At 39.1% G+C, this 22,639-nt stretch overlaps 1 protein-coding gene across 1 annotated transcript; it reads left to right on the top strand.

Annotated features, from left to right (window-relative positions):
• Positions 1 to 141: 141 nt before the first annotated feature.
• Positions 142 to 21,301, top strand: RAB2B (RAB2B, member RAS oncogene family). Its single transcript, XM_063090559.1, has 8 exons — positions 142 to 367; positions 590 to 661; positions 10,274 to 10,341; positions 15,404 to 15,486; positions 15,705 to 15,797; positions 19,005 to 19,116; positions 19,730 to 19,798; positions 20,296 to 21,301. Exons 1-8 carry the CDS (start codon positions 322 to 324, stop codon positions 20,401 to 20,403), a joined length of 651 nt encoding a protein of 216 aa, XP_062946629.1. The 5' UTR covers positions 142 to 321; the 3' UTR covers positions 20,404 to 21,301.
• Positions 21,302 to 22,639: the final 1,338 nt, after the last annotated feature.

Raw genomic sequence — 22,639 nt, 5'->3', positions numbered from 1 at the left:
AGGAAGTGCGTCGCTCTCCGCTGATTGGAAGGAGCTCGGTGGGGTGGCATCGAGTCAGTAGCCGAACTGACGGAAAAGCTAGCTATCGCCCCCTGTAGTTTGGTAGGATAATGGCATGTAGACGTGCAAGAGGCGACCGTGGAGGCGGTGTCGGGTACTCCGAACCGAGTGAGGATTTCTGGGGAGAGCAGTAGAGACTTGATCTGGGCTAGAGGGGTTGGAGGTAGGAAAAAAGGAGATCGGTGGATTGAGTGGCTAGAGAGGTCGGAGGTAAGTGGCTGTTGAAGTCGGGCGGACCCGGAATCCAGAGGAATCGGGACGATGACTTATGCCTATCTCTTCAAGTACATCATCATCGGGGACACAGGTAACCCGCGGGTGGACCGCCTTCAAGGCTGGGGCGGGAATCCGAAGCTCCCAAATCGGGTCGCGGGGGCGGGGCTCACTTAGTGGGCTGGGCGGTTTGAGACAAGAGGGCGGGGGCGGGGCGGCTGGGGGCGGGGCTCGGGGCTCTCCTGTCCTGGGCGTCCAGATTGGAGAAGGTGTTCTGGGATGCGTGACTCCTAGAACGCGCATCCTCTTCTTTCAGGTGTGGGGAAGTCATGTCTCCTTCTGCAGTTCACAGACAAGCGGTTCCAACCTGTACATGACCTCACAATAGGTAAGTGTATCTTCCTGTTCCAGAACAGATAATAAAATCTAACTAGCTAAACTGCTAAAGTGTAAAGTTAGCAGCCTTCAATATTCGAAGTCAAAAGTTATCCCTCACTACTTTAAACTAGTACGAAATTACGTTAAATGAAACGTGACTAACCAAACTCTGATAAGTGGAGAGTAGCGTAATGGGGAGTGAATAATTGAAAGGTAACTTTAGAGATAAGTTTGAGGTATGGACTAGTACCCGTACGATTTTTTTCCCCAAATGCAATTTGTATGTCTATGTAGAGTTCCACGAAAACAGTTCAGCTTATTCAAAAACTCGTTTGTGTTTTGCGGTAAATAAGTACCAACCTCACATATGTTTTTCAAAGTAAACACCAGTACGTGGTTTTTTTGTACGTGTGTTGGAGAGAAAGAAGCAAATTGAAGAGCCATCGCAGCCTTAGAATTAAAGGGCAGGTGAAATTAATAGCTTTTCTTTTAAAGAAAAGAGCATGATAGAGTTCCAAAAATGCATTGGTCATCCTGGAAAGTATTAACATATTCCACACATTTATGGTAAGGTATGGCCTGCAGCAGCTTTAACAACCCCCTCCCCATAATCTCCATAACCCCAACCCAAATAAACAATATATATAAAACTAGCTTTCTTGCCTTGTAAATGCAGTTTCTAAATAAAACTCCTACCTCCCCATTCTTACCATATTGCTACTTCCAAGTCTCACCTTGTATGGAAATCAGAAGCTACCGCTGATTTATTCAGAATCAAATAACTGGTGGGATTAGAGAAGGATTTAGAGGATAGCATCAACCAGAATTTTTTTTTTTTTTTTTTTTTTTTTTTTTTTTTTTTTTAAAGATGACTGGAGGGCCGGCCCCGTGGCTCACTCGGGAGAGTGCGGAGCCCCGAGGCCGCGGGTTCGGATCCTACATAGGGATGGCCAGTGTGCTCACTGGCTGAGTGTGGTGCAGACCACACTGTGCCGAGGGTTGCGATCCCCTTACCTGTCAAAAAAAAAAAAAAAAAAAGACTGGTAAGGGGATCTTAACCCTTGGCTTGGTGTTGTCAGCACCACGCTCTCCCAAGTGAGCTAACTGGCCATCCCTATATAGGGATCTGAACCCGCAGCCTTGGTGCTATCAGCATTACATTCTCCCAGTTGAGCCATGGGCCGGCCCAGAAAATATTTTTTTACATGAGTATTAAGTGAACATCCACACAGTGATGGGGGTTAATGATACAATGCTGAACAAGGCAACATTGTGCCTATCCTTAAGTAGCTTATAGTCTTCCAATGAAGGAAATAAAGTTGAGGGCAGACAGAGACAAGTAAATTCTAATAGTAAAACGGGAGGAGAGGCTTCCATTTCTATCAGGAAAGGCTGAAAATTGAGGAATGAAGAAGAGTTAGCCAGGCAAAGGGGTTGCAGAGATGAGGGAAAAATGATCGGAGCAAGAGGGAATAACATGTGCAAAGGTCAAGGATGTTAGAGACAGGCCACTTTTGAAAAACTGAAAGTAATTTAATATGACTGGAGCATGGAGTTTGAAGTGGAGAGTAGGAAGAAATAAAGCTAGAGAAAAAAATCAGGTACCAAGTTTTGAAACACTTGAGGATAAATAACAGGGAGCAAATAAGTTTTAAAATGAAGAAGTGAAATGATCAAATTTTCCCTAGAGTCCAGCAGAGCTTGTGTTTCTTTTTGAGTTCAGTCCTCTGAACCATGACAGAAAAGGCAGATCAATAGAAAATATGTACAGATTGGAGTTTCAAGATGGCGGCGGCTGCGGCGGCTGGCGCGGAGTAGCTGAGGTGGAAAAGGTGGCCACTGGGCCTCAGGCAGCCGGGAAACTTGTGGACCTTCCTCTGGCCATCTCTTAAGGGAGGACTGCTGCTGCTGGCCGGTCGTGGGGGCTCAACGCCACTTTGCCCCCGGCAGGAGAGGCAGCCTCATTTACAGGCAACAGCTTTGAAGTGTGGAGCAGGAAAAGAACTGATTCTTAGCTGCAAAAGCGAGTCTTGAAACAGGGAACACGGCGCCAGGGCTGCTGTGGATGCAGCCAGGATCCCGGAGGCTGGGGCCGCACTGAAGGCGGCCAGCTGCCCTATTCAGGATTCGAGGTTTCAGGCCGGCATTAAAGAAGATTCCTGGGAGCGCCCGAGCGGCGCTGCGACTGAACAGCCCGAGGCGGCAGCGCCGAGAACACGGAAGGGAACAAACCAGAGACAGAGCGAGCGCCCGACCTCGCACAGCACTGTGAGTGATCCCTGGCACAGCTCTATTCGGGGGGTGGATGCCCACGCGGCTCCTGCCTGCACCACCAGGCCACTCACTGCCCCGGTGCTGCCTCCATTTTCCAAGGTGCGGGCAGCTCCGCCCTGCTCGGCCATCACTGAGCCCATTTGCTTGGCCTGGCGCGGGGCTTTCCGGACCCTGCGGGCCGGCCTCCTCTCCCACTCCCTCCGCGGTTCTCTGGCGGGGCTGGGGGTGTGGGGTGTCCCCGACCAGTGTTGGGAGGGCTAGGAAGTACGGGCGGGCCGACTGTCACTCCACCACACCCTGGACTCCGGCCCCGGTAAACTTCCTGTTACTGGGAGGCAGATACCATCTCTGCGACCACCAGTTTGGAAAAAAGCCTAACGAATTTCTGGTTGGGAATAGTGTGGTAGGAGAGTTCCCAGGTCCGCTTGAACCTGCCAGAGAGCAGGCTGCAGGCGGGCACTAGACTCGGTTTATACCGGGGGGATACAAAGGTGAACAAGACCCGAGAAAGATCTACACAGTGCAACAAAGGCACCCAGAGCGACCGGTCGTCTGTGCCTAGCAGAAACCTGGTAGACTTCCTGGGCGAGGCGGTGCTGAGCAGGGTCTTGAAGGCCCAGCTGATAGACGAGGGGTGCAGAAGACACACCCCAGCCCAGCACAGTGTGCACAGAGGGGGGAGACGTGCGGCCAGGGAGGCGGAGACTCGACAGAAACCACACACCCGGTGGGGTTGCCACTGCACGATCTAACAGCCTGGGCCAGAGCACACGGAACGGGGAGAAGTCCTGTCCAGAAAGTGAAAGCTCAACAGAGATCACACACCCTGTGGTACGTGATCCACCAGCCCAGCAGAGTCCAAGCTGACCAGAAAGGTGGATCCCCGGAGAAGCCCAAGTCCCGAGGCAACCACACACACAAGACACTAGAGGCCAACTGAGCAGTCACGGCGGGAGCCATACCAAATTGGCAACCACAGCAACATCCTAGTTAGTCATTAGTCTCAAACCGGTGGACTGTGAAACCCCCTGCCACAATGAATAAACACCAAAAAAAAGACACCAGAAATACAAAAAAAATCAAGAAAGTACACCACCAAAAGTTAATAAATCTCATACTCTAGATCCTATAGAACAAGAAGCCCTTGAAATGACTGACAAGGAATTTCGAGTGATAATTCTAAGGAAACTGAATGAGATACAAGAAAACTCAGCTAGACATCATGATGAAATGAGGAAAAGTATACAGGATCTGAAAGAGGAAATATACAAGGAAATCAATGTCCTGAAAAAAAATGTAGCAGAACTTGCTGAACTGAAGAAGTTATTCAGCGAAATAAAAAACACAACGGAGAGTTTAACCAGCAGTCTTGTCGAAGTTGAAGAGAGAACCTCTGAACTTGAAGATGGGCTGTTTGAAATAACACAAGCAGACAAAAAGAAAGAAAAAAGAATCAAGGACATGGAAGAAAATCTGAGAGAGATATCAGACAACCTCAAGCGCTCAAATATCCGAGTCATGGGTATTCCAGAAGGGGAGGAAAATGGAGATTCCATTGAAAACATATTCAACAAAATAGTGGCAGAAAACTTCCCAGGTATAGGAAAAATCACAGATCTTCAGATCCAGGAAGCTCAACGATCTCCAAACGTATTCAACCCAAAAAGGCCTTCTCCAAGACATGTCATAGTCAAATTGGCAAAACTCAGAGACAGAGAGAATCTTAAAAGCTGCAAGAGAGAAGCGTCAAATCACCTATAAGGGAGCCCCAATCAGGTTAACATCAGACTTTTCATCACAAACCCTAAAAGCTAGAAAGGAATGGGATGATATTTTCAAAATACTAAAAGACAAAGATTGCCAGCCAAGAATACTCTACCCTGCAAGGCTATCCTTCCGAAATGAGGGGCAAATAGTATATTTCTCAGACAAACAAAAACTACGGGAGTTCACTACCACACGACCACCCTTACAAGAAATCCTCAAGGGAGTACTGGGTTTGGTTCCTGAAAAATAACTACCACTGCCATAAAAACCTAAGAAAAATCTAAATCCGCTAGTACAATAAAAATGGCATTCATGTAGAGAAAACAAGCTAACAAAAACACTATCTACAACCTAAGGAACCAACAAACAAAGAAACCAAACAGTAAATCAGAAAGCAAGGAACAAAAGACACCTAAGACAACCAAACAACCAATAAAATGCCAGGAATAAATCAACACCTTTCAATAACAACTCTTAATGTAAAAGGCTTAAATTCCCCAATTAAAAGACACAGACTGGCTGACTGGATCAAAAAGCAGGACCCAACTATATGTTGCCTACAAGAGACCCACCTCACGCATAAAGATTCACACAGACTAAGAGTGAAAGGATGGAAAAAGATTTACCATGCAAACAGAAAAGAAAAACGAGCTGGAGTGGCTATTCTTATATCTGACAAAATAGACTTTAAACTAAAAACCATAAAAAGAGACAATGAGGGACACTACTTAATGATAAAAGGACTGATCCATCAAGAAGACATAACAATCATAAATATGTACGCACCCAATGTTGGAGCAGCCAGATTTATAAAACAAACTCTATTAGACCTAAAGAAGGAAATAGACACTAATACCATAATAGCAGGGGACCTGAACACTCCACTGTCAATATTAGACAGATCATCTAGGCAAAGAATCAGTAGAGAAACACAAGATCTAAACAAGACTCTAGACCAATTGGAACTGGCAGATATCTACAGAACATTCCACCCAACAACCTCAGAATATTCATTCTTCTCATCAGCACATGGATCATTCTCCAGGATAGATCACATATTAGGTCACAAATCAAGTCTCAATAAATTCAAAAAAATTGGAATTATCCCATGTATCTTCTCAGACCACAATGGATTCAAACTAGAAATCAATAACAAAAGATACTCTGGAAATTATACAAACACATGGAAATTAAACAGCATTCTACTTAATGACATATGGGTCCAAGAAGAAATCAAGCAGGAAATCAAAAAGTTTATTGAAACTAATGAAAACAATGATACATCATACCAAAACCTGTGGGATACTGCAAAAGCAGTATTGAGGGGAAAATTTATTGCATTAAATGCTCACTTCAGAAGAATAGAAAGATGGCAAGTGAACAACCTAACACTTCACCTTAAAGAACTAGAAAAACAAGAACAATCCAAACCTAAAGTTAGCAGACGGAAAGAAATCATTATGATCAGAGCAGAACTGAATGAAATTGAAAACCAAAAAACAATTCAAAAGATCAACGAATCAAAAAGTTGGTTTTTTGAAAAGATAAATAAAATTGACAAACCATTAGCATGGCTAACAAAAAAAAGAAGAGAGAAGACTCAAATAACAAAAATTAGAAATGAAAAAGGCGATATTACAACTGATTCATCTGAAATACAAGGAATCATTCGAGACTACTATAAACAACTATACGCCAACAAATTTGAAAATCTGGAGGAAATGGATAAATTTCTGGACACACACAAGCTCCCAGAACTGAACCGTGAAGACGTAGAAAATTTGAACAGACCAATAACAATAAAGGAGATTGAAGCTGTTATCAGAAGGCTCCCAACAAAGAAAAGCCCAGGACCAGATGGATTCACAGCAGAATTTTACCAAACATTCAAAGAGGAATTGACACCGATTCTTTACAAACTATTCCAAAAGATTGAAACGGACGCAAATCTCCCAAACTCATTCTATGAAGCAAACATCATCCTGATACCAAAACCAGGTAAAGATATAACCAAAAAAGAAAACTACAGGCCGATATCCTTGATGAATATAGATGCAAAAATCCTCACTAAAATACTAGCAAACAGAATACAGCAACACATAAGAAAAATTATTCATCACGATCAAGTGGGATTCATCCCAGGGATGCAAGGTTGGTTCAACATACGCAAATCAATAAATGTGATACACCATATTAATGAACTCAAACACAAGGACCATATGATCATCTCTATAGATGCTGAAAAAGCATTTGATAAAGTTCAGCACTCATTCATGACAAAGACCCTCTATAAGTTAGGTATAGAGGGAAAGTATCTCAACATAATTAAAGCCATATATGCCAAACCCACTGCCAATATCATCCTGAATGGGGAAAAGCTGAAAGCTTTTCCTTTAAGAACAGGCACTAGACAAGGATGCCCACTCTCACCACTCCTATTCAACATAGTGTTGGAAGTACTAGCCAGAGCAATCAGAGAAGAGAAGGAAATAAAGGGCATCCAGATTGGAAAAGATGAAGTCAAACTGTCCCTGTTTGCAGATGACATGATCCTATATATCGAACAGCCTAAAACCTCTACAAAAAAACTCTTGGAATTGATAAATGATTTCAGCACAGTAGCAGGATACAAAATCAACACCCAAAAATCAGTAGCATTTCTTTTCTCCAATAGTGAACATGCAGAAGGAGAAATCAAGAAAGCCTGCCCATTTACAATAGCCACCAAAAAAATAAAATACTTAGGAATTGAGTTAACCAAGGAGGTGAAAAATCTCTATAATGAGAACTACAAACCACTGCTGAGAGAAATTAGAGAGGATACAAGAAGATGGAAAGATATTCCATGCCCTTGGATTGGAAGAATCAACATAGTGAAAATGTCCATACTACCCAAAGTGATATACAAATTCAATGCAATCCCCATCAAAATTCCAAAGACATTTTTCTCAGAAATGGAAAAAACTATTCAGACATTTATATGGAACAATAAAAGACCACGAATAGCCAAAGCAATGCTCAGCAAAAAAAATAAAGCTGGAGGCATAACACTACCTGACTTTAAGCTATACTACAAAGCTATAATAACCAAAACAGTATGGTACTGGCATAAAAACAGACACACTGACCAATGGAATAGAATAGAGAATCCAGAAATCAACCCACACACTTACTGCCATCTGATCTTTGACAAAGGCACCAAGCCTATTCACTGGGGAAGGGACTGCCTCTTCAGCAAGTGGTGCTGGGATAACTGGATATCGATATGCAGGAGAATGAAACTAGATCCATACCTCTCACCATATACTAAAATCAACTCAAAATGGATTAAGGATTTAAATATACACCCTGAGACAATAAAACTTCTTAAAGAAAACATAGGAGAAACACTTCAGGAAATAGGACTGGGCACAGACTTCATGAATACGACCCCTAAAGCACGGGCAACCAAAGGAAAAATAAACAAATGGGATTATATCAAACTAAAAAGCTTCTGCACAGCAAAAGAAACAATTAAAAGAGTTAAAAGACAACCAATAGAGTGGGAGAAAATATTTGCAAAATATACATCTGACAAAGGATTAATATCCAGAATATATAAGGAACTCAAACAACTTTACAAGAAGAAAACAAGCAACCCAATTAAAAAATGGGCAAAAGAGCTAAGTAGGCATTTCTCTAAGGAAGATATACAAATGGCCAACAGACATATGAAAAAATGCTGAACATCACTCAGCATCCGGGAAATGCAAATCAAAACCACATTGAGATACCATCTAACCCCAGTTAGGATGGCTAAAATCCAAAAGACTATGAACGATAAATGCTGGCGAGGCTGCGGAGAAAAAGGAACTCTCATACATTGTTGGTGGGACTGCAAAATGGTGCAGCCTCTATGGAAAATGGTATGGAGGTTCCTTAAACAATTGCAAATAGATCTACCATACGACCCAGCCATCCCACTGTTGGGAATATACCCAGAGGAATGGAAATCATCAAGTCGAAGGTATACCTGTTCCCCAATGTTCATCGCAGCACTCTTTACAATAGCCAAGAGTTGGAACCAGCCCAAATGCCCATCATCAGATGAGTGGATACGGAAAATGTGGTACATCTACACAATGGAATACTACTCAGCTATAAAAACGAATGAAATACTGCCATTTGCAACAACATGGATGGACCTTGAGAGAATTATATTAAGTGAAACAAGTCAGGCACAGAAAGAGAAATACCACATGTTCTCACTTATTGGAGGGAGCTAAAAATTAATATATAAATTCACACACACACACACACACACACACACAAACCGGGGGGGGGGGGAGAAGATATAACAACCACAATTATTTGAAGTTGATACAACAAGCAAACAGAAAGGACATTGTTGGGGGGGAGGGGGGAGGGAGAAGGGAGGGAGGTTTTGGTGATGGGGAGCAATAATCAGCTACAATGTATATCGACAAAATAAAATTAAAAAAAAAAAGAAAAGAAAATATGTACAAAGCATAAGAATCTCTAGAGGACATTGTATAAAAGGCAAAAGTTTTATTTTTTAATTCTTATCCATTGAAATTCCTATTGTCCAGAAAGGAAAAACAAACAAAAAAGATTTAATGCCTTTTTTCAATAACTACCACTTGATTCTTGATGAAGCAGCTGGTATAGTAAGAAATGATTCTTATATCTTCCTTATTGACTGCAGTACCTTAGAGTTGAGATATTCCAGATATTTTGTCCGTATCTACATAGGGCCAGTGAATAGGTGCATATCTGCCCTTAGCATAAGCTATATTACTGCTTTTCTCCCTTAGAAATGAAGTGAGTAATGAATTCCTCATGCTATGTGCAAAATATTGTATGAAAATAGAAAATAGGACAAATTGTATGACTTAGGATCAAGTATTTTTAATGTAACTGGTTTTTAAGTTTTGGCCTGACATTACCTTCAGAGAAGATAAATCCCAAGTAAACCGAAAGCCTTATTCAGACTGCCAGTTTCCATCCTCCTATGAGGGAGGCTGTTTTCCCATGAACTTGGAATTGTTGGAGATTTGAAATGTATCATTCCTGAGAGCCTGTTTCTTAGATGGGCTCTTAAACAAATTCTAGAATTTCAAAAAAGAAATACTGTTTCATACAGAGACTAAGGAATGACTCTGAAAATATGTCAGGAAATATTTTTTAAATTTTTAGAAGTTTTTTTTTAAAGTTACAAAATTAAATGTTACCAAATTGTGTCATCTAACAGATATCAAAGTGTTAACTAACATCGCTAAAAATTTATTCACCTTTTTAATTTGCCTTCTTAATTAGTTTTATTACCATTTCATCTTTGGTTAAATTCCTGAGGTCAGTATCACCTAGAACACAATTTTTTAATTTTAGAAGGGAAATGAAGAAACTTAAAGGAACACAAAATTAATTGGAGCAAAGAGGCAGCAGTAATGGGGCTTAGTGGCACTGAATGCAGACAAAGGATGGGTTATAACTCATTGAGGAAAAGCACAAACATGCCTCTCTCACTCAACATGGCTGTTGTCATGAGAATCACATTCTTTCTGTTGGTCTTCCCTGACAGGTGTAGAGTTTGGAGCCCGTATGGTCAACATTGATGGAAAACAAATCAAACTGCAAATCTGGGATACGGTGAGAGAGGGCAAAATAATTTAGTCCCTGACTAAGATCCAAATATAACAATAAAAGCTGATGCAGGGGGAAAGGGCTACAATGGTGGGGCTCATGGTGGAGATGTAGTAGGGGAAGAGTGGGAACAAAGAGATGGGGAAGTTTTTGATTCCATCTGTTGTTACGTTTATAAATTTTGAACGCCATATCTTTTATATTTGTTTTAAATGACCTAAGTAATGTATTTATTCTAGTAAAAATAAATTCAAACAATGTAAATTTATAGAGTAAAAAGTGAAAGTGTCCTTTACAAACATAAACCCCTTCTCCCTCCCAGTCTTGGTTGCTACTCTACCAGGGGAATCCACTATTGATGATTCAATGTGTATGCTTTCAGACTTTTATTATGCATTTAGTTACATAAATATAAACATCTACAAATACATGGTAGTGGTTTTATTTTTATTAGTGTTTACATGTATAGAATCATGACAAAGTAGACCTAGCTGTGTGACTTAGATTTTTATTTAACAATGTCTACATTTTGGAGACCTTTCCATATCACTACATATAGATCTACGTCATTCCTTTTAACCACTGCATAGTCATAGAATGTCTGTACCATAATTTATTTAACCATCCTCCCATTCATGGAAATTTGGATTGTTTCCAATTTTCCACTATTGCAAAGCTTCAGTAAATATTCTTAATTACTTCCTCTTTATGCAGATGTTTGAGAATTTCTGTGGAATACCTGCTCAGAAATGGTAATTTTGGGTCAAAGTTTATGCATATTTTAAAATTTGATAAATGTAATACTGCCAAAATTTAGCTTGGCTTAGTGTGATTTTGCTTCATCCAGATAAATTGCTTTCATGTGCATTATCTCATTTGATTTTTACCTTTCTTTCCCTTAAAGAAAGTAATAACTAAGTCTCTATTCTAGTTAAAGGGAGCTAGCAAATAGTTCCTAATACTCAGTTAAAATCTTTTCCTTATAGTTTTTATTTACTTCTTACTATTTGATTCTGTTTCTTCTCAGAATTGAGAGCTGAAGCCATTGTATCTACAAGCAGTGCACAAGTTATTTTTTCTTTTCTCCACTTCCCCTCCTTTTTTCTCCCTCTCCCACCTCTCCCCCTCTACGATGCACAGGTGTATGTTTTAAAAGTACTTACTTGCTGCTGTGGGGCCTTTATGGACCATCCTTTTCTGGTGGCCTCCAAAGTTGTTACCACTTTTGGATGCACTGATTAATCAGGTGCTTTTAGCTAGGATGATGTTCCCCTGTACATTTGTTGGTGTATTTTTAAGCATTTTAATAACCTTTTGTCTTTATGATTATATTTTTTATTTTACCACATTGGGTTGCCCTAATTATAGGAATATGAAACACTTCACATCTAGTGATACCTCTAAACTTCCAGACTTGCTTCATTTGGCCAGGTTTTGTTTTCAGTCTTTTTTTTTTTTTTTTGTGGCTGACCGTTATGGGGATCCGAACCCTTGACATTACGTTGGTGTTATAACACTGCACTCTAATCAACTGAGCTAACTGGCCCCTATTTTCAGCCTTTTTCCCCTAGAAAACCTAAGAAGTATTACTCTCTATCTGTTGCCATGGTTAAGTCCATATATATTTTAAACAGATGCCACTTATTCCCTTCTTCTTTCATTGTTGAGGCCCAGGGCTTCTTTGTCACTATTAATCCAAATAGGTATTACAGCTCATCTTTTATTATCCCCTGACATTTATATTTCCCGTAAAGGGAGACTTAGCCCTCTAAAGAGGTCACAGTATAAATTCTGAGGAGGTGACAAAAAGTGAAGCAGGTGTCAAGACTGGTATAAGTTAGATTCTGCTTCTTTAACTTAAATCTCTACCATTTCCAAAAATGAATTTTTGATGTCAGGAGAAAAACCCAATAGGTGCCAGTTAGTGGTGTCATGGCCATGTGTTGCCTTGCTCTTTTTTCCTGAGTGCTAATGTGAGATATAGTTGGATCAAGAAGTAAGAAAGTTGAGAGTCACTACTGTGTATGAAGGATCCTTAAGGACTACATGGCCATCTAACAAACCTAGTTCTTTTCTGCTCTTTTAAAAATTGTTTTGAGATTAATCGTTGCTGAATTATAAAAGGAAACATGTTTCAGAATATGGTGGTTTTCTATTTATTTTGAAAATTATATGAGATTTATACCTATAATGTATTGACTGTCTTGTCTGTCACTTTCTGGGTAAGCCTGATCATTTCTCCCTTGTCATCCCTAATCTCTTGTCCATTACTTACCCACCTTGGCTTCTCACTTTATTGACCTATTCCCTCACTTACTCCCAAAGCAATCCTAACATGTTTAGAGATTATCACGATGAGTATTTTAAAGAGATCAGGTTGTCCAAAGTTTTTTGTTGTCACTGTTCTGGTATTGATAAGGATTTAGAGAACTATGTTTATATATTATATATATATTCATTCATTCCCAAATAACCATGCTAATGAGGCATTGTACTGTAGCAAATATAAAATATTGATTAAATAATCCCAAATTAATCCAAATTAATTTGTATTTTACTTTGGAAGGCATTTCAATTCTTAGGAAAGGAGTATATCTGACTTTCTAGGATTTGGTACTTCAAACTATATATCTCGGAAGTATAATATGTTGCTTCCACTTGGGAGAAATTAGAAAGCTGTTAATTCTCTTTATCAAACCTCCATATTATTCTTTGCTGCTTGAGATTTTTTACTGAGGATGCACAAGGATACCTGAGACGGATGCAGACAATCCCAAGTTGAACTGCTCACTCTGTCTCACAAACTTTAGTTCATGAACTTGACTGAGATGAAGCAGAGTGATTTGATTTTAAAAGGTTTTCTGATGCCCTGCTGGAAGTATTTTCAGCTGCTAAAGTTAAATGCTGCCATGTGATTCAACTATCACCTGGGCCTCCCTCAAACTTTCCCTTTTAGTTCCTGGTAGGCCACAAGGGAAGTGGAGGGAGGCTTTCAACAATAGCAGAAGAGGAGAAAAAGTAAGAGATAAAAGCAAAACAGGACCCAAATAATATAAGACATAGAGCTATTAGGGAATAAATATAAAACTTTAAATGAGCTTTTGGAGAGAAAAAGTATTTTTTAAGTCTTAAAGTATTACCAACAAAGGACTTTAGAATTATTTTTATTTTTGGATTTTGATGTTCTAACAATTATGCAAATCACTAAAATGTACGATTCTTGTAGAAAGAGGTTCTTGTGTTTTTGGAAAAGTAACCTTACAGCTGGTTGGTTAGCTCGGTTGGTTAGAGCTTAGTTTCATAACACCAAGGTCAAGGGTTTGGATCCCTGTACAGCCTAGCTGCCAAAAAAAAAAAAGTAGCCTTAGAGTTAATGTACTGCAACTCTCTTCCCACGTGCAAACCCCGATTTACGTCATGTGATATATTGACTAAGAGAACAAACTTTTTGTGTTAGGAAGAACTAAGATCCAAAGTTTAAATTGTGGCTCCAGCACTTGTAAGCTTTATGACTTTTTGCCAATTACTAAACTTGCCCCTTTGAGCCTCATTTCCCACTTTTTTTTTCTTTTGTTTTTCTTTTTTTGGCAGCTGGCGGGTAGAGGGATCCGAACCCTTGACCTTGGTGTTACAAGGCTCATTTTCCCCATTTTTATTTTATTTTATTTTTTTTTATTATTATTTTTTTTTTAAAGATGACCGGTAAGGGGATCTTAACCCTTGACTTGGTGTTGTCAGCACCACACTCAGCCAGTGAGTGAACCGGCCATCCCTATATGGGATCCGAACCCGGGGCCTTGGTGTTATCAGCACCGCACTCACCCGAGTGAGCCACGGGCCGGCCCATTTTCCCCATTTTTAAAAGGGAAAAAAGTCCTGCCTCAGGACTACTTAAAGAATTAAATGAGATAATAAATATAACTATTTCTTATAGTTTCTGATATTGTGTATGCCAAAAAATAGTGAATAATATTTTAGTATTATCATTAGTATCATCACTGTTGTTTGTATTATACCATGAGAAAACCATTTATCTTTCCACATCCTCATGTTAGTTCTCTCATCTGTAAAATATGAACAGTAGTCTTACTTCTTAACTTTTTTATAAGGATATGAGGATAAATGATTTCAAGAATGTGAAAACTTTCCTAATAGGATGGATCCAATGCACAGGGTATTCATATTATTATTTAAAATAATATGAATACCCTTTGATTCCCCTAAAGAAAAAAAGAACTATTCCATCAAGAAAACCAAACTACCCAGTATATGGGGGCATTAATAAATTGCTCAGTCATAAAACTTAATATTTTGGCCCAACTGGAAATGAGTTAGAGGTGTGAATGGTTGGTTTGTTTTTTTTTTTTTTTTTTAAGGAAACCTCTGTCCTGAGCCTTGGGCTTCTTTCCCTGTTCCTTATTCCTGTTTTCTATGACAGGATCCCAGCAAGGGACATCTAGGTAGTCCTGCCATTATCAGTGGAACACTAAAGGTCAATTAGCATATGCTCAATTTAAGTACTTTGTACCTAATTTTCTATATTGAACCATTGTAATGAAACCTCTATTAGACAGGTATTGGCATTCTAAGATAATTTTCCTTTTTACAGATAAAAGAACAGAAAGATTAATGGAATGTGTTCAAAATTATATGTGGGATTGAAAATACAACATACCCTGAGTTTCCAGTCCTATTTCCAGTTATTTTCTTCTAGGGGATATTGAGAAATGTATGGGAATGTCTTTGATTGTCATGCTGATTATGAGGTGCCATTGCTGTTTAGTGACTGGGAGCCAGGGATGCTAAATATCCGGCAATTTGATGGACAGTCTTACAGGAAGAGAAATTGACCTGCCCAAAATATCAGTTGCACTCCCATTGAAAAATACTGATTTCTCACCTGAGCTTTTTCCTGAGCAGGCATGTTTTCTTTTCCTAATTCTCTTTTCTTAAAAGAAGTTTTTTTTTTTAGTTAAGTCTTTTGCATTAGGGTAGCATGTGATCAAGTCAGTTCTCTGGAAATAACCTAGTTTTGTTGGGATTTTTTGTTGCCATGTTGGTGGGAAAGGCTGGGCAAGAATCCTTCCGTTCTATCACCCGTTCCTACTACAGGGGAGCAGCTGGTGCATTGCTGGTGTACGACATTACAAGGTGAGCCAGATCTGGTGTGTGGGAGGGAGACTGTTCTGTGTGCTCTCTAAAGCTTTTCTATCTACTTATTCCGTTAAGGATGCTAACTAGGAATGGCCTCGCTAATGTTTTTTTTAATATATATATACATATAGCTTTCCCTTTTTCCTATATATTTGGAGTTGCTTTGGCCTTTTGATATGGGCCTCTGAACCACTTTCTAAATTTTTCTGCTATAGGCGTGAAACCTTCAACCACCTGACTTCATGGTTAGAGGATGCCCGGCAGCACTCCAGCTCCAACATGGTTATCATGCTGATAGGGAATAAGAGGTAAAATTTTATCAGTGTGATTAATAGTTATCAAAAGTCAGCTAGGGTAGTCTGTGGACATTTGACTTTCTTTTTTTTTTTTTTCTAATACTGCAAGCATATGGATGGCATCGAATTTCTTGGTCCCCAAACTTTCTCAGATGCTTTTAGTGCTTTAGTAAAAAAAAAAATTTTATTGTGGTAAAATATACATACCATGAAATTTACCATTTTAACTCTTTTTATGTGTACAGTTCTGTTGCATTAAATATATTCATATTGTTCTGCAACCACCCCCCCATCTATCTCCAGAGCTTTTCATCTTCTCAAACAAACTCTGTACCCGTTCACCATTAACTCCCCATCTCCTTGCCCACCCCCACCTCTGGCAACCACCATTCTACTTTCTTTCTTTATGAATTTGACTACTCTAGTTACCTCAAATAAGTGGTATCATACAATACTTGAGATTTTGTGACTGGCTTATTTCACTTAGCATAATGTCTTTAAAGTTTATCCATATTGTAGCATGTGTCAGAATTTCCTTCCTTTTTGAATATGAATAATATGCCACTGTATGTGTGTACCACATTTTGTTTATCCATCTGTCCATGGACACTTGGGTTACTGCCACCTTTTGGCTACTGTGAATAATGTTGTGAATATGGGTGTATAAAGATCTGTTCAAGTCCCTGCTTTGAATTCTTTGGGGTATATACCCAGAAGTGGGGTTGCTGGATCTTATGGTAACTCTATGTTTAATTTTTTGAGAAACCACCGTACCATTTTCCATAGTGGCCACACCACTTTACATTCCTACCAGCAATGCACAAGGGTTTCAATTACATCCTCACTCACACTTGTTATTCTCAGTAAATTTTTCTTGCCACCCATAGGCCAAAAGAAATATTTAACAGTTTTATTTTTAAATAGTTAGATAAAAACAACATAACTATTTTTTGTAATGAGTTAGTAACTGAAAAATGAAACATAAATTAAAAGGAAAAAATAATCTTTTTATTTCATTCTTAAATGGCCATAGTTACTGATGACCTGCGTGTGTCTGTTGGACACTGCACAGCTTCTCAAGCCTTGAAATCAAGATTGGACATTCTCATGTCCTGCTCCGTATTGATTTTTTGTAATACTTGCGTTTTATCACAGCAGCTGCCAAATACTCAGCTTCACAAAGATATGAACTTTTTTTTTTTTTTTTTTTGGTGGCTGGCTGGTACGGGGATCTGGACCCTTTAACCTTGTTTTTATAACACCATGCTCTAACTAAAGGATATGAAGATATTGAACAGAATCTATTGTGATCTGATGTTGACACTGTGAACTATCTTAAGTTTGTAATTCATGTGATGTTCTGATGTTGAGTGTTGCTGTGTGTTTCTCTCAAAAATGTAAAGTATCCTGTGGCACCCTTGTGAGTTTGTAGCAGTGCCCAGAGTGCACCATTTGAGGACTGTAGCCACAGGCTAATTGTTGGTTTAATCAATTTATTGAAAACCTACTATGTGTTAGACACTGTGCCAGAATTTGAGTTTGCAGAGTGAAAAAAATTCTCATGAAGCTTACAGTCTAGTGGGGCACAAATGTTAAATATAAAATGATTTGTATCTAATTACAAATTAGGACAATGCAGTGAAGAAAAAAAGGGTGCTTTGAAAGAGAGTAACGGTACGTATTTTGATTAGGATTGATATTAGACTGGGATCTGAAGGACTGGCAAGAGCTTGCTGGGCGAAGATTTAAAGAAAAGGGTATCACATAGGGGGAAAAACTGTATGAACTGGGAGTAAGCTTGGCAAGTTTATGGTACTGAAAGAAACCCAGCATGGTTGGACTGAATCAAAAGGGAATGGTGCAAGATGAGGTTGGGAAAGTAGTCATGGCCAGATCACATAGCACCTCGTAGACCTGAGTAAGGAGTTTGGATTTTATTCTAAACACAAGGGAAACATTTAAGAATTTTAAGCAGAAAAGTGGCTTGATTAGATTTTTAAAAATCACTTTGGAGGGGAGCAAGGGTTGAAGTAAGATTCCAGTGTCAGTAGTCCAAGTGAGAGAGAACAGTCACTTAGACTAGGGCAAGGACCCTGGAGAGAAAAAGAAAAGGGTGATTTTAAGGTACATTTTGGAAGTACTTTACTTTGGGATGGATTGGGTATTTTGAGTTAGGGAGGAATCAATAATGACACCTTGGGTTTTGGCTTGTGCTGTTTATTGAGACGTGGGAATCTGGGGCAGATATAGATTGAGGGGAAAAGAAGTTCCAGTTTGATGTGTTAAGTTTGAGGTGCCTTTTACACATCACTGTAGAAATGGAGGATACACAAATGAACAAATGAATCTGGAGCTTAAAGGAGCATCTAGAGGTACAAATTTAGGAATGTTGGGATTTAGATGGATAGTTCCTCCCTGGTCTTCACACAGCTGATGTATAATTAATAGAAATTTTGTAGATTTGTTGCTCTTTAATGGAGTTATTCCTTGATTTTTTCATGGTTGAAAAAATGGAAACCTTTCAAATGAAAATTTCCAGTTTGAAAAATAAAAATCAAACAGTCCAACCTTATTCTTCAGCCTTTTATCCTATCTTTCTTAAAGTGTTTTCATGCCACTTTATTCCCTTTCTAAGTCCTTAGCTATGTCTCTTTTTTCCCTCATATCATCTAATTTTATCCATATCACTTTCTCTGAATTCCCTAGTGCCAAGCCACTTTTATACACACTAGTAATGAGACTAGTGAGAGTTCAGGCAACTGTGTTCCCCTTATTCCTGGCTTTTCCTTCTCTTGTGAATTGATTCCAATAAAAGAGGAAGATGCTCATCACTACAGGATGGGACATCCTATGACTTTGCTACTTTCTAGCAATCAGAATTTCTTTTTTGTCATCTCTACTTTGCTATCCTGAATCTCATTTGAAAAAGAAGCACTGGGCATAAGTTTTGAGTAACTATGGGGCTTACCCAACCCTTTGTAAGTCTTTTTTCCTATAATAAAGTGTTATCTTCTACCATACAGCAGCTTTTCTGAATCTGTACAATATTGTCCAAGAGGCTAAAGAAATCAGTAACTCTGTATAAGAAAGTACCATGTAAGATCTGTATTATTTATGGATTAACTGGCAGTTGAATCCACTATAGGATTCTTTTAGAACTAGAGTTACCTTTTTCACTTGGATCTTTTTTTAGTTTTCTCCCCAATTAATCTGTTGCAGTGACCTAGAGTCCCGCAGAGATGTTAAGCGAGAAGAAGGAGAAGCCTTTGCTCGGGAGCATGGACTTATATTTATGGAAACATCAGCCAAAACAGCCTGCAATGTTGAAGAGGTACTATTTGGGAAAAAATGGGGAATCCTCTTCAAAGATTACACCATTGTCTCTGTCCTATTATTTGTTCAGAATTCTCTTCTCCTATAAGACATGGGTAAAGAAAGATTGTCTAGTGGTCATAGTGACTACATATTTCCTTTTAAGGGAATTGTCCCATTTTTCTTTTATCCTGATTCCTAAGGTTTTACTTTTGCTGTAGGTAACATTAATTGGTAAAGTGTGGATTAGACACCATTGTTATCTGTAAATCACATTAATTGGAGAGTCTAATGGGTTCTACTATAGTCATTCCTAGGCCCGCTGTTGACTCTGTCTTCAGTAACTAATGGAGAAGACAGTATGTTTGTTTTATTTGTAGAAGGTTACAACCTAGGAATCCTAGGAACATCTTGATCTTGGGTCAGTACAAGAATACCATATAATCTCTTTTCTTTTTGAAACTATTCTAAATGGCTTTTACGGGGACATTTTGGGGGACCTTCTATATTTTTACTCTTCTAATGGTTCCTAATTCACCTTAGAAATCCAAATAGAAATAATATTTGCACTTTTTTCCCCTCATTTCTCTACCTAAACTTAAGACTGATAATATGATTTATGTCTCCTTCAGGCCTTCATTAACACAGCCAAAGAAATATATAGGAAGATCCAGCAGGGTTTATTTGATGTCCACAATGAGGTGAGCAAGACGGGGAAGCTGGCAATTAACTTTGCTTTGTCCTGAACAGGACTGGAGGTCCCTAGAATGTAAGCATTACCCATCTGAAGTTGTACTATTTGTATTTCTGCCAATTCAGACCTTCTTTTTATGAAGGTATACAGAAACCTGTCATTATTTTCTATTTTTCGTCAAGTCTGAGACCAGAAAGATTATTAGTTGGTGATCTAAAAGGCATATAATAGAGGAGATTTTCTTCTTAACCTCAGTTTCTGACTATAACAGAACACTTTAAAAATGGGCACAAAAGCTACTTTTAGGTAACTGATATACCAGTTATACCACAGCTAGTCATTTTATTCTTACTGTCATAGATTATTGTTCCACAACAGTCTAGCTAGGGCACATGGTTACCTGCCAAGATCATCCCTGCTTTCAGAAAATGTAATTAATGGTTTCTCCTTTATCCCCCTCACGTTAGCAGTGAGATGGGAACTATTACTCCTTTTCTTTTACAGGCAAATGGCATCAAGATTGGGCCCCAACAGTCAATTTCAACACCAGTGGGATCCAGCACCTCCCAGCGGAACTCGCGTGACATAGGGTCCAATTCTGGCTGCTGCTGAACATCTGGCCTGAACTTTTTTTCTTCCTGGAACAGCTTCAGATCAATAGGCTTAAAGAAAGAAGTCTTACTTGTTTTTGGCTTCCTTGAGGAAGCTTTCAGTGGCTGACCTAGGGACTTCTAAGCAATTATTGACAAAGTATCCCTTAGCTTTCATGTATGATGGTTATTTGTATGTATATTCATATGTATATTTATTTGTATGTATGTTACTTTGTAAATATGTTTTGTAGTTGTTTTATTTGTGGAATCTGTTTTCCCATATAGGTTGTAAGCTCCTGAGAGCAGGATCCATGCCATCCTTCTATTTTTATAGACAACTTTCCTCATCACTCCTTCACAGTGCCTAGTGCTGTTCATTATATGATCATTGAATTTGACATACTTAAAAACTTAGGGTTTATTTTAGACTTTAGAGGAAACAGAAGGCCTTAGAGCCATCTCCTTGTAATTCCTTTTTTCTTTATTAAATGTGCTGTCTTAGTGATTTCCCTTTTTTGGGTGGCTGGCCAGTATATGGATCAAACCCTGGACCCTGGCGTTATCAGCACCCCACTCTAACCAACTGAGCTAACCAGCCGGCATCTCTTTGTAATTCTATCTCAATCTCTTCCATCTGCCTAGTCTAGGTTCTGTATTTCTTTCTCCTCCTCTCCCACCTTGACCTGGTTCTTTGCCTTTATTCCATGCAGCATACGGTAAGGCTGCCTGCTACCAAGCAGTCAAATAAATGGTTACTTCTTCAACCACTCTCCTTTTCAGAGCATAAAAAACTGTCTTAGCCAAATTTGCCTTTGCTTCACTCATCATGCAGCCTTCTGGGTCACTTGCCATATATTTTTTCCTTAATGTCTCATTTTCTTCCACAGCATTGAGGTCTCATGAATTTTTCTAATTATTTTTGTTGTTGATGAATTGTTTCATGATTAAATATATGCATGTATCCAACCTGCTCATATTCCTTGTGTCATTTCTTATTGTATTCCAAACATAAGTAGATAGTCTACTCTGGGGGTATGGTATCAAAGATATAGAAGTTGCCTCCTTCTTGGGATTCATTTTATATTGGATTCTGCCCTCAGTAGCAGTACTAATAGTTAACACTGCACCACAGGAATTTGGAAGACACTTGGAATATTGCTTTGATTATGCTTTTTTTTTTTTTTTTTAAATCCTACCTCATTCCAAAAAGGATTCAAAGCATTGAACTTGTAGTTAGACTGCTCCCTCACCCCAGGGACAAAACTAAAGTAACTATAACTTTGTTGTTTCTGTACAGAAGTTTTTATTTACCATTCAAAAAAAAAAAAAAAAACCTTGGGAAGCACTAGGGTATTGGTTAAAGACAGAATTCCGCTTAGAGCTGCTGCTTGCAGAGTCATTAAAGGGTACCATTTTGATATTTTGGAGCATATTTTTTTTAATACTAACTCCCACATCCAGTTCTATTACCTAAACCAACTTAGAACCTTCTGTACTTGGGTGTTTCACCACTTGTAAGGGAAGCATGAGAAATAAGCATGTGGGAAAACTGATGAACTGTGTTCTGAGGGAAGTATAGATGTTCTGAGTAAAGTGTAATGGAAAGTGATCTCCCAGCTCGATGTTAAGAAATGGGAGTTTTGAGATAATCTGGATGTTGGTTGATTATTGAAGGCCAAGACGATTTGAAATCCTGTTTACAGTGAAAGATCAGTGTAGCAGCAGAAATTACTGGGTCATGCATACCAATTATTGGATCATGATACCATTGGATCATTTCCCTTTTCTACTTGTACAATGCCTATAACTAGTTCCTTTGATGGCAGGTCTGTTCTTACCAGATAATAACCAGAAGTATAATACACTCATTTTAGAAACTATTAACAAAGATCATATTCATATATGCCTTTACAGACAAGCATATTGTCCTGGTAAATTCTTTTTTTTTTTTTTTTTTTTTGAGCGAACCGGCCATCCCTATATAGGATCCGAACCCGTGGCCTTGGTGTTACCAGCACCTCACTCTCCCGAGTGAGCCACTGGCCGGCCCTCTGGTAAATTCTAATACCTCAAATTTGATATAACAGCAGCAGAAGCTAGGACAGAACTTGGCCAACAGATTTTGTTCAATATAGAAGGAAATGTATTTGGCCAAGTCTTATCTCCTCTCTAATACTGACTCATATAACTCCTTAATGTTTCTGAGCTCCTGCCACGTATGACCATTCAATTATGTTACTCCTTGAGAAATTCCT

The sequence above is a fragment of the Cynocephalus volans genome, chromosome 3 (genome assembly GCF_027409185.1).
Source record: "Cynocephalus volans isolate mCynVol1 chromosome 3, mCynVol1.pri, whole genome shotgun sequence".
Classification (NCBI taxonomy): domain Eukaryota; kingdom Metazoa; phylum Chordata; class Mammalia; order Dermoptera; family Cynocephalidae; genus Cynocephalus; species Cynocephalus volans.
This window is presented reverse-complemented; position numbering and strand designations above follow the sequence as displayed.